Genomic DNA, 16,358 nt, shown 5'->3' on the forward strand with positions numbered 1-16,358 from the left:
TTTAAGCCTACTAGAAAGTGTGCGCCCTCAGGCCTGGAGGGAAGCAAAAGTAATTCCGCTACCCAAGAATAGTAAAGCCCCCTTTACTGGCTCAAATAGCCGACCAAACAGCCTGTTACCAACCCTTAGTAAACTTTAGGGAAAAATGGTGTTTGACCAGATAAAATGCTATTTCACAGAAAAACAAATTGACAACAGACTTTCAGCAGGCTTATAGGGAAGGACATTCAACAAGCACAGCACTTACAGAAATGACTGATGATTGGCTGAGAGAAATTGATGATAAAAAGATTGTGGGGGCTGTTTTGTTAGACTTCAGTGCGGCTTTTGACATTATCGATCATAGTCTGTTAATGGAAAAACGTATGTATTATGGCTTTACACCCCCTGCTATATTGTGGATAAAGAGTTACATGTCTAACAGAACACAGACGTTGTTTATAATGGAAGCCTCTCCAACAAAATCCAGGTAGAATCAGGAATTCCCCAGGGCAGCTGTCTAGGCCCCTTACTATTTTCAATTTTTACTAATGATAAGCCAGTGTGTATGTATGCGGATGACTCAACACTATACACGTCAGCTACCTCAGCAACTGAAATGACTGCAACACTTAACAAAGAGCTGGAGTTAGTTTCAGAGTGGAATAAGTTAGTCCTAAATATTTCAAAAATTAAAAGCATTGTATTTGGGACAAATCATTCACTAAACCCTAAACCTCAACTAAATCTCGTAATAAATAATGTGGAATTTGAGCAAGTTGAGATGACTAAACTGCTTGGAGTAACCCAGGATTGTAAACTGTCATGGTCAAAACATATTGATACAACAGCAGCTAAAATGGGGAGAAGTCTGTCCATAATAAAGTGCTGCTCTGCCTTAACACTATCAACAAGGCAGGTCCTACAGGCCCTAGTTTTGTCGCATCTGGACTACTGTTCAGTCGTGTGGTCAGGTGCCACAAAGAGGGACTTAGGAAAATTGCAATCGTCTCAAAACAGGGCAGCACGGCTGGCCCTTGGATTTACACAGAGAGCAAACATTAATAATATGCATGTCAATCTCTCTTGGCTCAAAGCGGAGGAGAGATTGATTTCATCACTACTTGTATTTGTGAGAGGTATTGACATGTTGAATGAACCGAGCTGTCTGTTTAAACTACTAGCACACAGCTCAGACACCAACAAGACATGCCACCAGAGGTCTCTTCACAGTCCCCAAGTCAAGAACAGACAATGGGAGGCGCACACTACTACATAGAGCCATGACTACATGAAACTCTATTCCACATCAAGTATCTCATGACAGCAGTGAAATTAGATTTAAAAAACAGATAAAAATACACCTTATGGAACAGCGGGGACTGTGAAGCAACACAAACATAGACACATGCATACAAACACATGATAACATACGCACTATACACACATGGATGTTGTGTTGTAGATATGTGGTAGTAGAGTAGAGGCCTGAGGGCACACACTTAATATGTTGTGAAATCTGTTATGAATGTATTGTAATGTTTTAAAATGTATAACTGCCTTAAGTTTGCTGGACCCCAGGAAGAGTAGCTGCTGCCTTGGCAGGAACTAATGGGGATCCATAATAAACCCCAGGAAGAGTAGCTGCTGCCTTGGCAGGAACTAATGGGGATCCATAATAAACCCCAGGAAGAGTAGCTGCTGCCTTGGCAGGAACTAATGGGGATCCATAATAAACCCCAGGAAGAGTAGCTGCTGCCTTGGCAGGAACTAATGGGGCTCCATAATAAACCCCAGGAAGAGTAGCTGCTGCCTTGGCAGGAACTAATGGGGATCCATAATAAACCCCAGGAAGAGTAGCTGCTGCCTTGGCAGGAACTAATGGGGATCCATAATAGATACAAATACCATTCACAATAGTGTAGACTATGGACATGTGGAGGCAGGGTGACTCTACCCACCAGGATAGCAGAGACCAGCCCCATCTCCAACACGGTGGGTCCCAGGTTGAAGACAATAGCAGAGAGGACGAAGGAGATGCCCCTGGTGCCCCTGTCAATAGCCTTAGACAGCGCCCCCGTCTGGCGAGACAGGTGGAAGCCCAGGTCCAGGCTGTGGAGATGCAGGAACACGTTCTTGGCGATGCGGCGGATGGAATTCTGGGCCACCTTCCCGAACACGGCGTTACGCAGCTCGTTGAAGAGGGCCGAACCGGCACGGGACACACCGTCTGGGAGAAGAGAAAGAGGATTTCATCAGGGCTTTGGCTGCATCGGGGCGGAGCTCAGCGGAGACAAGGACCAGCCAGCCTTTGTAGTAATCATAGACAGTAACATTGACATCCATTGATTTGCTTTCATCTCAAGGCAGCAGAGGCTATAGTGTGTAGCTAGCTGCTAGGGTGTAGTGAGGGTGAGAGACTGGCTGGAACATTGTTCATTAGAGCTGTTTTCATCAGCAGCCAGAGTTAGGGTTGACTGAGTTCATTAGAGCTGTTTTTATTAGCAGTCGGCGGCAGGGTTAAAGGATGGAGGCACTCTGTGCTGACAGGAAGGACTGTTCACCCAAACCCTGACCTCTAGTCTATTCAAAGAGAGCTTGACATCAACAACTATTCACAAGACACAGAGCAGACAGGAGGAGAGAGAGATCGGGACACATAGCCAACAATAGGTTTGATATACTTGCTGTTTAATGGTTCCCTACCCCAGACAGATTCAATAGTAACTCCTGGACTGTGACAAAGATATTCAAAGAAAATTAATTGTGCCTTTCTGGTTTGTGGTGGGACTTACAACCAATAAGAACAGCAGTTGCCATGGTAGCCACGGTGTTGGGGGCATCGCTCAGGTTCAACATGTGTCCTGAGAGTCCATTCAGCTCGTCCACAGCAAACTTAAACATGAAGGGTACCATCACGTTGGTCATCTAGAGAGCAAGAGAGAGAGAGAGAGAGAGAGAGGGGGATGAGGAGGAGGGAGAGAGAGAGAGGGAGACAGAGAGAGAGAGAGGGGGATGAGGAGGAGGGAGAGAGAGAGAGGGAGACAGAGGGGGATGAGGAGGCGAGAGAGAGAGAGAGAGAGAGAGAGAGGGGATGAGGAGGGAGAGAGAGAGAGAGAGAGAGAGGGGGATGAGGAGGAGAGAGAGAGAGAGCAAGAGAGAGAGAGGGATGAGGAGGAGGGAGAGAGAGAGAGAGAGGGAGAGAGAGATGAGAGAGAGAGAGGGGATGAGAGAGAGAGAGAGAGAGAGCAAGAGAGAGAGAGGGATGAGGAGGAGGGAGAGAGAGAGAGGGGGATGTGGAGGAGGGAGAGAGAGAGAGAGAGAGAGAGAGAGAGAGAGAGAGAGAGAGAGAGAGAGAGAGAGAGAGAGAGAGAGAGAGAGAGAGAGAGAGAGAGAGAGAGAGAGAGAGAGAGAGAGAGAGAGAGAGAGAGAGAGAGAGAGAGAGAGAGAGAGAGAGAGAGAGAGAGAGAGAGAGAGAGAGAGAGAGAGAGAGAGAGAGAGAGAGAGAGGGGGATGTGGAGGAGGGAGAGAGAGAGATGTGGAGGAGGGAGAGAGAGAGAGAGAGAGAGAGAGAGAGAGAGAGAGAGAGAGAGAGAGAGAGAGAGAGAGAGGGGGATGAGGAGGAGGGAGAGCAAAAGATAGCGAGAGACAGGAGAGAGTTGTGAAAACATTCATTTCCACTCTTCTGATGGTAGAAGGGTTAAGGCTGGCTGTGTGTATTAATATCCTTGTGGGGAGATCCCTAAAAAAAAGGGGGGGGGGAAATCAACATTACACAACTAAGCTAACAGTTACAGAAATCAGGAAGGCAGACAGGCTCTATAGACCTCTATATCTACAGTGCATTCTGAAAGTATTCAGACCCCTTGACTTTTTCCACATTTTGTTACGTTACAGCCTTATTCTAAAATGAATTAAATAAAATAGTTTTACTAATCTACAAACAATACCCCATAATGACAACGCGATAATGGGTTTTTAGAAATTTTTGCCAACGTATTAAAAATCTAAAACAGTAATACCTTATTTACGTAAGTATTCAGACCCTTTGCTTTGAGACTCGAAATTGAGCTCAGGTGCATCCTGTTTCCATTGATCATCCTTGAGATGTTTCTACAACTTGATTGGAGTCCACCTGTGGTAAATTCAATTGGTTGGAGGTTGGACATGATTTGGAAAGGCACACACCTATCTATATAAGGTCCCACAGTTGGCAGTGCATGTCAGAGCAAAACCCAAGCCATGAGGTCGAAGAATTTGTCCGTAGAGTTCCGAGACAGGATTGTGTCGAGGCACAAATCTGGTGATGGGATACCAAAACATTTCTACAGCATTGAAGGTCCCCAAGAACACAGTGGCCTCCATCATTCTTAAATGGAATAAGTTTGGAACCACCAAGACTCTTCCTAGAGCTGGCCGCCCGGCCAAAGTGAGCAATCGGGGGAGAAGGGCCTTGGTCAGGTAGGTGACCAAGAACCCGATGGTCACTCTGACAGAGCTCCAGAGTTCCACTGTGGAGATGGGAGAAACTTCCAGAAGGACAACCATCTCTGCAGCACACCACCAATCAGGCCTTTATAGAAGAGTGGCCAGATGGAAGCCACTCCTCAGTAAAAGGCACATGATAGCCCGCTTGGAGTTTGCCAAAAGGCACCTAAAGACTCTCAGACCATGAGAAACAAGATTCTCTGATCTGATGAAACCAAGATTGAACTCTTTGGCCTGAATGCCAAGCGCCATGTCTGGAGGAAACCTGGCACCATCCCTACGGTGAAGCATGGTGGTGGCAGCATCATGCTGTGGGGATGTTTTTCAGCGGCAGGGACTGGGAGACTAAGTCATAACCTACATTTGTGTTTTGTTTTTACATATTGGTAGCTAGAGTCGTTCTAGGAATTCGGGACATGGGTGACTAGTTAACGTTAGCTTGGCTCTCTCTGTGTGTTCGTGCCGTGAAAGGAGGGGTTTCTTCTTTGTCTGAAAGCAATGGCTAGCTAGTATGCTAACTATTCTAGCTAACTAACTGGCTGAATAAGTTGACGACGGACTCGCTCATGCTGTCGGGACTAACTCACAACGTTAGACACGGACGATCTGCTTGGCGTGTTGACACACTGGTGGTTTGTTGTGGCCGAGTATTGGTGCTAAACCGTGTTGTTGGAGTCCGGCATGCTAGCTGGCGGTGGCATCTTATGACTAGGTACCCTGGACGATTTTCACGGAAGAATACTGTACCAAGTTAGCTAGCTGAATAAACTAAGTTAGTCTATTCCTAGAAAACATTGAACCGCTGTAGTTTACAACAATTATAGTTTCTGAGGTGGAAGTTGGGAGAGTTATATTTGGGTGTTGTGGTGAGGGAGACCCCGCTCTCTCCTTTCCCAGATGTTTAGTTCATTTCATTCCGATCTCCTTTGCATTATTGTAGCCATTTTCTGTAGCCTGTCAACTATGCCTCTGCCTATCCCTGTTCTCTCCTCTCCGCACAGGCTATACAAACGCCTCACACCGCGTGGCTGCTGCCTCTCTAACCTGGTGGTCCCTGCACGCACCACCCATGTGGAGTTCCAGGTCTCAGGTAGCCTCTGGAACTGACGTTCTGCTGCCAACAAGGCAGAGTTCATCTCAGCCTATGCTACCCTCCAGTCCCTCGACTTCTTGGCGCTGACAGAAACATGGATTACCACTGAAAACAGTGCTACTCCTACTGCTCTCTCCTCGTCTGACCATGTGTTCTCGCATACCCCGAGAGCATCTGGTCAGAGGGGTGGTGGCACAGGAATCCTCATCTCTCCCAAGTGGACATTCTCTATTTTTCTCCTGACCCATCTGTCTATCTCCTCATTTGAATTCCATGCTGTCACAGTCACTAGCCCATTTAAGCTTAACATCCTTGTCATTTATCGCCCTCCAGGTTCCCTTGGAGAGTTCATTAATGAGCTTGACGCCTTGATAAGTTCCTTTCCTGAGGATGGCTCACCCCTCACAGTTCTGGGGGACTTCAACCTCCCTACCTCTACCTTTGACTCATTTCTCTCTGCCTCCTCCTTTCCACTCCTCTCCTCTCCTCTTTTGACCTCACCCTCTCACCGTCCCCCCCTACTCACAAGGCAGGCAATACGCTTGACCTCATCTTTACTAGATGCTGTTCTTCTACTAATCTCACTGCAACTCCCCTCCATGTCTCCGACCACTACTTTGTATCCTTTTCTCTCTCCTCCAACACTACTAACTCTGCCCCTACTCAGATGGTAATGCGCCGTCGCAACCTTCGCTCTCTCTCCCGCTACTCTCTCCTCTTCCATCCTATCATCTCTTCCCTCTGCTCAATCCTTCTCCCTCCAATCTCCTGATTCTGCCTCCTCAACCCTCCTCTCCTCCCTCTCTGAATCTTTTGACTCTCTGTCCCCTATCCTCCCGGCCGGCTCGGTTTTCCTCTCCAGCTCCGTGGCTTGATGACTCATTGCGAGCTCACAGAACAGAGCTCCGGGCAGCCGAGCGGAAATTGAGGAAAACTAGACTCCCTGCGGACCTGGCATCTTTTCACTCCCTCCTCTCTACATTTTCTTCATCTGTTTCTGCTGCTAAGGCCACTTTCTACCACTCTAAATTCCAAGCATCTGCCTCTAACCCTAGGAAGCTCTTTTCCACCTTCTCCTCCCTGCTGACGGACTGCCCGTTCCATGATCTCGCCATCACGGTTGACAACTCCGTTGTGTCCTCCTCCCAGAGTGCGAAGAGCCTTGGCGTGACCCTGGACAACACCTTGTTGTTCTCCGCTAACATCAAGGCGGTGACCCGATCCTGTAGGTTTATGCTCTACAACATTCGGAGAGTACGACCCTGCCTTACACAGGAAGCGGCACAGGTCCTAATCCAGGCACTTGTCATCTCCCGTCTGGATTACTGCAACTCGCTGTTGGCTGGGCTCCCTGCCTGTGCCATTAAACCCCTACAACTCATCCAGAATGCCGCAGCCCGTCTGGTGTTCAACCTTCCCAAGTTCTCACACGTCACCCCCTCCTCCGCACACTCCACTGGAGCTGTGAGGGGAACGGCACCTCCGTACCTTCAGGCTCTGATCAGTCCCTACGCCCAAACGAGGGCATTGCGTTCATCCACCTCTGGCCTGCTGGCTCCCCTACCTCTGCGGAAGCACAGTTCCCGCTCAGCCCAGTCAAAACTGTTCGCTGCTCTGGCACCCCAATGGTGGAACAAGGTCCCTCACCGCATGCCAGGACAGGGGAGTCACTCACCACCTTCTGGAGACATTTGAAACCCCACCTCTTTAAGGAATACCTGGGATAGGATAAAGTAATCCTTCTACCCCCCCTTACCCCACTCCCCCAAAAAAAGAAAAAACATTGTAAAGTGGTTGTCCCACTGGCTATAAGGTGAATGCACCAATTTGTAAGTCGCTCTGGATAAGAGCGTCTGCTAAATGACGTAAATGTTAATGAAACATCCTGGGATTTTTTAAAATAAATATGCAAAAATGTCTGAAAACCTGTTTTTGCTTTGTCACTATGGGGAATTGTGTGTATATTGATGAGGGAAAAAACCATTTAATCCATTTTAGAATAAGGCTGTAACGTAAAAAACTGTGGAAAAAGTCAAGCGGTCTGAATACTTTCCGAATGCACTGTATATGAGTGACTGTCAAAGCTGGGATCGAGAGACTGAAAAACAGCCATCACTAGCACATTAGAGGCTGCTGCCTATAGACAGACTAGAAATCACTTTAAGAAATGTCAAACTAGTCACTTTAATAATGTTTACATATCTTGCACTACTCATCTCATATGTATATACTGCATTCTATTCTATAATATTCTACTGTATCTTAGTCCATGCTGCTCTGTCATTGCTTGTCCATATATGTATATATTCTTAATTCCACTCCTTATTGAGTATATGTTGGAAAATTGTTAGATATTACTTGTTAGATATTACTGCACTGTCGGAGCTAGAAACAAGCATTTCGCTACACCCGCTATAACATCTGCTAAACACGTGTATGTGACCAATACACCACCTCCTGCTGTTATGTTGGGTACCTACGGTCTAAAAAATATATGTTACGAAATATACACTGCTCAAAAAAATAAAGGGAACACTTAAACAACACATCCTAGATTTGAATGAATGAAATAATCTTAAATACATTTTTCTTTACATAGTTGAATATGCTGACAACAAAATCACACAAAAATTATCAATGGAAATCAAATGTACCAACCCATGGAGGTCTGGATTTGGAGTCACCCTCAAAATTAAAGTGGAAAACCACACTACAGGCTGATCCAACTTTGATGTAATGTCCTTAAAACAAGTCAAAATGAGGCTCAGTAGTGTGTGTGGCCTCCACGTGCCTGTATGATCTCCCTACAACGCCTGGGCATGCTCCTGATGAGGTGGCGAATGGTCTCCTGAGGGATCTCCTCCCAGACCTGGACTAAAGCATCCGCCAACTCCTGGACAGTCTGTGGTGCAACGTGGCGTTGGTGGATGGAGCGAGACATGATGTCCCAGATGTGCTCAATTGGATTCAGGTCTGGTGAACGGGCGGGCCAGTCCATAGCATCAATGCCTTCCTCTTGCAGGAACTGCTGACACACTCCAGCCACATGAGGTCTAGCATCGTCTTGCATTAGGAGGAACCCAGGGCCAACCGCACCAGCATATGGTCTCACAAGGGGTCTGAGGATCTCATCTCGGTACCTAATGGCAGTCAGGCTACCTCTGGCGAGCACATGGAGGGCTGTGCGGCCCCCCAAAGAAATGCCACCCCACACCATGACTGACCCACTGCCAAACCGGTCATGCTGGAGGATGTTGCAGGCAGCAGAACGCTCTCCATGGCGTCTCCAGACTCTGTCACGTCTGTCACATGTGCTCTGTGTGAACCTGCTTTCATCTGTGAAGAGCACAGGGCGCCAATGGCGAATTTGCCAATCTGGTGTTCTCTGGCAAATGCCAAACGTCCTGCACGGTGTTGGGCTGTAAGCACAACCCCCACCTGTGGACGTCGGGCCCTCATACCACCCTCATGGAGTCTGTTTCTGACCGTTTGAGCAGACACATGCACATTTGTGGCCTGCTGGAGGTCATTTTGCAGGGCTCTGGCAGTGCTCCTCCTGCTCCTCCTTGCACAAAGGCGGAGGTAGCAGTCCTGCTGCTTGGTTGTTGCCCTCCTACGGCCTCCTCCACGTCTCCTGATGTACTGGCCTGTCTCCTGGTAGCGCCTCCATGCTCTGGACACTACGCTGACAGACACAGCAAACCTTCTTGCCACAGCTCGCATTGATGTTCCATCCTGGATGAGCTGCACTACCTGAGCCACTTGTGTGGGTTGTAGACTCCGTCTCATGCTACCACTAGAGTGAAAGCACCGCCAGCATTCAAAAGTGACCAAAAAGTGACCAAAACATCAGCCAGGAAGCATAGGAACTGAGAAGTGGTCTGTGGTCACCACCTGCAGAACCACTTCTTTATTGGGGGTGTCTTGCTAATTGCCTATAATTTCCACCTGTTGTCTATTCCATTTGCACAACAGCATGTGACATTTATTGTCAATCAGTGTTGCTTCCTAAGTGGACAGTTTGATTTCGCAGAAGTGTGATTGACTTGGAGTTACATTGTGTCGTTTAAGTGTTCCCTTTATTTTTTTGAGCAGTGTATATTTGAAACAATTCAATGACATTGCTAAAATAAAGGTTTAAGGAAATAGTCAGGCACCACATTACTACAAGACGAAACAGCTCAATCAAGCATGATGGTCTTGTAAGTATAAAAGCAAAACTTGCTTTCATATAATAAAAAATAATTTTAAAAAACTTGAAGGATTGGCAATGTCTTAGTGTGGGAAGACATTGTGACTCCTCCTCTAAGAGTATGAATTATATACCTACCTGCTTACACATTGTTGAGGATCATGGAGGGGACTATGGTGACGAGTGATGTAGTGCATTCTTACATAGCGGCTTGCGAAAGTATTCACCCCGCTTGGTATTTTTCCTATTTTGTTGCCTTACAACCTGGAATTTAAATTGATTTTTGGGGGGTTTGTATCATTTCATTTCCACAACAAGCCTACCACTTTGAAGATGAAAAATGTTTTATTGTGAAACAAACAAGAAATAAGACAAAGGAAAGAGAAAACTTGAGCATGCGTGACTATTCACCCCCCCAAAGTCAATACTTTGTAGAGCCACCTTTTGCAGCAATTACAGCTGCATGTATCTATAAGCTTGGCACATCTAGCCACTGAGATTTTTGTCCATTCTTCAAGGCAAAACTGCTCCAGCTCCTTCAAGTTGGATGGGTTCCGCTGGTGTACAGCAATCTTTAAGTCATACCACAGATTCTCAATTGGATTGAGGTCTGGGGTTTGACTAGGCCATTCCAAGACATTTAAATGTTTCTTAAACCACTCAAGTGTTGCTTTAGCAGTATGCTTAGGGTAATTGTCCTGCTGGAAGGTGAACCTCCGTCCCAGTCTCAAATCTCTGGAAGACTGAAACAGGTTTCCCTCAAGAATTTCACTGTATTTAGCGCCATCCACCATTCCTTCAATTCTGACCAGTTTCCCAGTCCCTGCTGATTTAAAATCATCCCCACAGCATGATGCTGCCACCACCATGCTTCACTGTGGAGAGGGTATTCTCGGGGTGATGAGGTGTTGGGTTTGCACCAGACATAGCGTTTTCTTGATGGCCAAAAAGCTCGATTTTAGTCTCATCTGACCAGAGTACCTTCTTCCATATGTTTGGGGAGTCTCCCACATGCCTTTTGGTGAACACCAAACGTGTTTGCTTATTTTTTTATTTAAGCAATGACTTTTTTTCTGGCCACTCTTCCGTAAAGCCCAGCTCTGTGGAGTGTACGGCTTAAAGTGGTCCTATGGACAGATACTCCAATCTCCGCTGTGGAGCTTTGCAGCTCCTTCAGGGTTATCTTTGGTCTCTTTGTTGCCTCTCTGATTAATACCCTCCTTGCCTGGTCCGTGAGTTTTGGTGGGCGGCCCTCTCTTGGCAGGTTTGTGGTGGTGCCATATTCTTTCAATTTTTTAATAATGGATTTTTAAATGGTGCTCCGTGGGATGTTCAAAGTTTCTGATATTTTTTTATAACCCAACCCTGATCTGTACTTCTCCACAACTTTGTCCCTGACCTGTTTGGAGAGCTCCTTGGTCTTCATGGTGCCGCTTGCTGTGTGGTGTCCCTTGCTTAGTGGTGTTGCAGACTGTGGGGCCTTTCAGAACAGAGATATATATATATATATATATATATATATACATACATACACACACACACACTGAGATCATGTGACACTTAGATTGCACACAGGTGGACTATATTTAACGAATGATGTGAATTCTGAAGGTAATTACTTTTTGCAAGGCACTGTAGGTATTCCTTTGGCCCAAGTGGGTGAGGGCAGTGTGGAGGGCAGTAGAGATCGCTTTATCTGTGGATCTGTTGGGGCAGTATGTAAGTAAGCCCTGCCACATTCGATGAGCATCAGAGGCGGTGTAATAGGATTCGATCTTAGTCCTGTATTGACGCTTTGCCTGTTTGATGGCTCGTCTTTCTAAAATCGGGCACACAACAATACAGCCCAATAGTCAATGAACGAACGACACTTTACATTTTCCAGCTTTAACCCTCTCAAACTGGGGGCTGAGTGACCCTCTGCTGCCTGGACAACAGAAACAGCCAAAACAACCCAACTTCTGCTACGACTGATACGATGGATGGGGTCTTTTACAATTATAAAAAGGTGAAAATAATCCTTGTTTAAACACACCTTGCCAATCTAGACATGGCATCTGGTGAAATAGACAGAGGTTGAGATAGAGACATCTGGTCAGCGAGACGGGGATACTCTGTGCTAGCCCTCAGGCTATGGCAGGACAGGGGCCGATACAGATACCTACACTAAAACAAGCTTGAAAACCAGACAGACAACACCGTAATAGAGGATTTAAGGAGAATATAAGGATTACAATGCAAAGATCGGAGGAGCGGTCAATGTGTCATGCTGTGTTGTATCAGGATATGATCATGTGACTTGTTGTTCAGGGTGTAAATTAGAGAGTCAATGAGGAAACAGATGTAATATGAACTGAATGTTATGTTGTAGCCTCAAAATAGTAGGCTTGGGCGGTATACTGAAAGTATGATTTTAAATACCTTAGTAACCTTCTAGTTTATAAGCAGTTGCTGTGGCATGACCTCAAGAGAGCGGTTCACAATAGAAATCCCAAGAATATTGCTGAACTAAAACAGTTTTGTAATAATAATAATAATAATAATAATAATAATAATAATAATATGCCATTCAGCAGACGCTTTTATCCAAAGCGACTTACAGTCATATGCGCATACATTTTTGTGTATAGGTGGTCCCGGGGATCGAACCCACTACCTTGGCGTTACAAGCGCCGTGCTCTACCAGCTGAGCAATTGTCCATAATTGGAATGGTCCAGAATTCCTCCTGACCGTTGGTCTGATCCGCAACTACAGAATACATTTGGTTGAGGTTATTGCTGCCAAAGGAGGGTCAACCAGTTATTAAATCCAAGGGTTCACATACTTTTCCCACCCTGCACGGTGAATGTTTACATGGTGTGTTCAATAAATACATGAAAACGCATAATTCTTTGTGTTATTAGTTTAAGCAGACTGTGTTTTGTCTATTGTTGAGACTTAGATGATCAGATCAAATTTTATGACCAATTTATGCAGAAATCCAGGTAATTCCAAAGGGTTCACATACTTTTTCTTGCCGCTGTACCTTAATTAGGTAAGTATTCACCCGAGTCAATACGTATTAGAAACACCATTGGCAGCGATTCCAGCTGTGAGTCTTAGGTGAGTCTCTAAAAGCGTTCCACAGCTGGATTGTACAATATCTGCCCACTATTCTTCAAGCTCTGCCAAGATGTTAGGGATCATGGGCTAGACAGCAATGTTCAAGTCTTACCATAGATTTTCAATCAGATTTAAGTCAAAACTGTAATTTGGCCACTCAGGAACATTCACTTTCTTCTTGGTAAGCAATTCCAGTGTAGATTTCGCTTTGTGTTGTAGGTTATTGTCCGGCTGAAAGGTGAATTCCTCTCCCAGTGTCTGGTGTAAAGCAGACTGAAGCAGGCTTTGCTCTGGGTAAAGCAGACTGAAGCAGGCTTTGCTCTAGGATTTTGCCTGTGCTTAGCTCCATCCCATTTTCATCCTGAAAAACTCCCCAGTCTTCGCCAATGTCAAGAATACCCATACCATGAAGCAGCCACCACCATGGTTGAAAATAAGTTACTCAGTGATGTGTTGTGTTGGATTTGCCCCAAACATAAAGTGTATTAATTTGCTGTGTTTTGTTGCAGTATTACTTTAGTGCCTTGTTGCATGTTTTGGAATATGCTTTATTCATTTAGATCATTATTGTGGAATCACCACAATATTGTTGATCCATCCTCAGTTCTCTCCCATCACAGCCAATGAAATCTGTAGCCATTTTAAAAATCACCAATGGCCTCATGATGACATCCCTAAGCAGTTTCCTTCCTGTCCTGCAGCTCAGTTCAGAAGGTCGAGTGCATCTGATGTGTCCGAGGTGGCTTACAGGGTTTTCCTGGTCGGCTATACAGACAATATTTCAGCTGGGTACTAGCGCCCCTAGTCAGAAAAAAGTCTGCAGAGCCCTCTCCCGCTAGAATTAACCTAACATAGCAGGCGTAAAAGAAAAACCTGAGCGGAGTTCCCACATCCGGTTTTCAGCGTGCCGTTTCCCCCAGAAAACTAGAAGAATACGGTTGTTGGCAACTCCGATAAGGGTGCGCTAGAATGAATTATACCACTTTTTCTATTTGGCTCCAAAAACAGTTTAATACATCATCCACAGCGTCATTATTAACTTGACCATGCTTAAAGAGATATTCAATGTCTGATTTGTTATTGTTAACCATCTACCAATCACTGCCCTTCTTTATGAGGGTTTCAAAAAGCTCCCTGGTCTTTGTAGTTGAATCTGTGCTTGAAATTCAATACTTGACTGAGGGACCTTAGAGATGTTGTATGTACGGGGGACAGAGCCCTATTATTTCACACAGAGTGAGTCCATATAATTTAAGTGATTTGTTAAGCCACATTTTACTCCTGAACTACATTTTAATTATTTAATTGTTATTCATTTGTAGAAATGTGTAGAATTTTATTTTCACTTTAACATTATGGAGTATTGTGTAAATCAATTACAAAAAAAATGACAAATATATTTCAATCCCACATCGTAACGCAACAAAATGTGAAAGGTGTTTGAGGTGTAGGCTTTCTACCTTGGCTCCAGCCAGCAGCCCCAGGGCGATGGCTACTCTAGCCCGTAGATCAGGCCGGTCCTTGGGCCACACGTAGGACAACATGTTAGACAGGATGGTCCTGGAATTCACCTCCTTCAACTGCCACCAGGACACAACAAGGAAAAAAAACACTGTTAGATGACATAACATTGCTTATTCACATGGCTCAGGTTGGAAGAGCATGGAGGTTGCAAAGACAGGGATTGTGGGTTCGATTCCCGCTGGGGCCTCCCACACACGAAAAATGTATGCACACATGACTATAAGTCGCAACGGATAAAAGTGCCTGCTAAATGGCATCAATGATTATTTATATGTTTTCCTCCTAACTGTGACCACGTATCCTCTAACTTGACAAGACGTTGGAAAAAGCTTCACTTGTCCAAAACACAGACAAATAATACTCAGAGGAAACATGTGCCTGAAGCAGTAGCTCATTTATTTTAACCATTGATGACGAAGGCTGCTTTTATAACAATATGGCAAGACATTGTGCACTGGTAGTCCAATATGATCCTGTAGTTCTCTCTTTCCAAATTGGTTTGACAGACAGGGAAGAGAAAACTAGAGGCCCCTGGCCTGTGGCTGCTGCCCAGCCCCCCCAGGGGACCCACTCTGACACCTGATGCTTGTTGTGGGGGTGTGTGTAAACCCAGAGGATGGGGATCAGACCGGCCATCTGTCTCCAGGTGGACACGGAGAGCCTGCCTGACACTACATCTCCCAGGGGGCCGTGGGGCTGGGCAGCAGCAGCCCATAGAGATAGAAAGAGGGCTCTAGATGGACATTGTCATCAAGGGCTTCCACTATTTTAAAGTAGTCATCCGAGTGGGGATTCCAATGGGATGGGAGCGTTCAGCCAATGATCAGAGCTTTGTCTTCAAGTAGCGTTGCCTATGATTTGTAAATGGCTTTAAGCAATCTCTGCCATCTAGTGGCCACAATAAATGAATGACAACATTTGGTTCAGGACACCAGCACTGCAGGTGCCGGTAAATAATCAATTTTAGCTTTGCACTTAATAACAAAATAGACTACTTTAAAATGGAGATAGCCTCGAAGGTGCTGCCCATGTCGCAGACGCCATAATGACATAGATACAAAGATGAGTCCTCTATATATCTCTATGCTACAGACCTGACTCCAGGAAGACCAAGAGAGCCTCTCCGACATCACATCCCCCAGGGGGCCGTGGGGCTGCCAGCCAAGCTGAGGGGGCAGCACAACATGGCTGTCATCTCATCTGAGGAGCCAAGATGGTTGTTTACCTGCTCTGTCAGCCAGCTGCCACAGGGGCCTGGACTGGCGACTGGCTAGGGGGGTCTGACTCTGGGGGGTCTGAGCAGCAACACCAAGCTGATTATAGTAATATATATATATATAATAATAATAATAATAATAATGTGTATACCGAAACTTCTGTACTTTCTATACAAAAAATAATGGTTTGGTACTAGAATTTTTGTTATGTTCAGTACTTCTGTCAAACGCATCTGACGTGATTGAAAGGGTCAAGACTGTCGATCAGATCTCCACTTCCGCATCCATTACTACTGTCTGGCTGCATGTACAGTGGGGGAAAAAAGTATTTAGTCAGCCACCAATTTTGTGCAAGTTCTCCCACTTAAAAAGATGAGAGAGGCCTGTAATTTATCATCATAGGTACACGTCAACTAGATTTTCTATGGGGTTGAGATCTGGAGACTGGCTAGGCCACTCCAGGACCTTGAAATGCTTCTTACGAAGCCACTCCTTCGTTGCCCGGGCGGTGTGTTTGGGATCATTGTCATGCTGAAAGACCCAGCCACGTTTCATCTTCAATGCCCTTGCTGATGGAAGGAGGTTTTCACTCAAAATCTCACGATACATGGCCCCATTCATTCTTTCCTTTACACAGATCAGTCGTCCTGGTCCCTTTGCAGAAAAACAGCCCCAAAGCATGATGTTTCCACCCCCATGCTTCACAGTAGGTATGGTGTTCTTTGGATGCAACTCAGCATTCTTTGTCCTCCAAACACGACG

At 45.7% G+C, this 16,358-nt stretch overlaps 1 protein-coding gene across 1 annotated transcript in view; it reads right to left on the minus strand.

Annotated features, from left to right (window-relative positions):
- Positions 1 to 16,358, minus strand: part of LOC121557174 (iron-sulfur clusters transporter ABCB7, mitochondrial-like) — a 77,047-nt gene that overhangs the window by 45,340 nt on the left and 15,349 nt on the right. The window contains exons 4-6 of the mRNA XM_041871013.1: positions 14,316 to 14,435; positions 2,775 to 2,907; positions 1,941 to 2,209 (exon numbers count right to left, since the gene is read on the minus strand). Of these exons, the coding sequence (XP_041726947.1) occupies positions 1,941 to 2,209; positions 2,775 to 2,907; positions 14,316 to 14,435 (522 nt within the window). The remainder of the gene's footprint in view (positions 1 to 1,940; positions 2,210 to 2,774; positions 2,908 to 14,315; positions 14,436 to 16,358) is intronic.

This window comes from Coregonus clupeaformis, unplaced genomic scaffold, assembly GCF_020615455.1.
Source record: "Coregonus clupeaformis isolate EN_2021a unplaced genomic scaffold, ASM2061545v1 scaf0022, whole genome shotgun sequence".
In the NCBI taxonomy this organism is placed as follows: domain Eukaryota; kingdom Metazoa; phylum Chordata; class Actinopteri; order Salmoniformes; family Salmonidae; genus Coregonus; species Coregonus clupeaformis.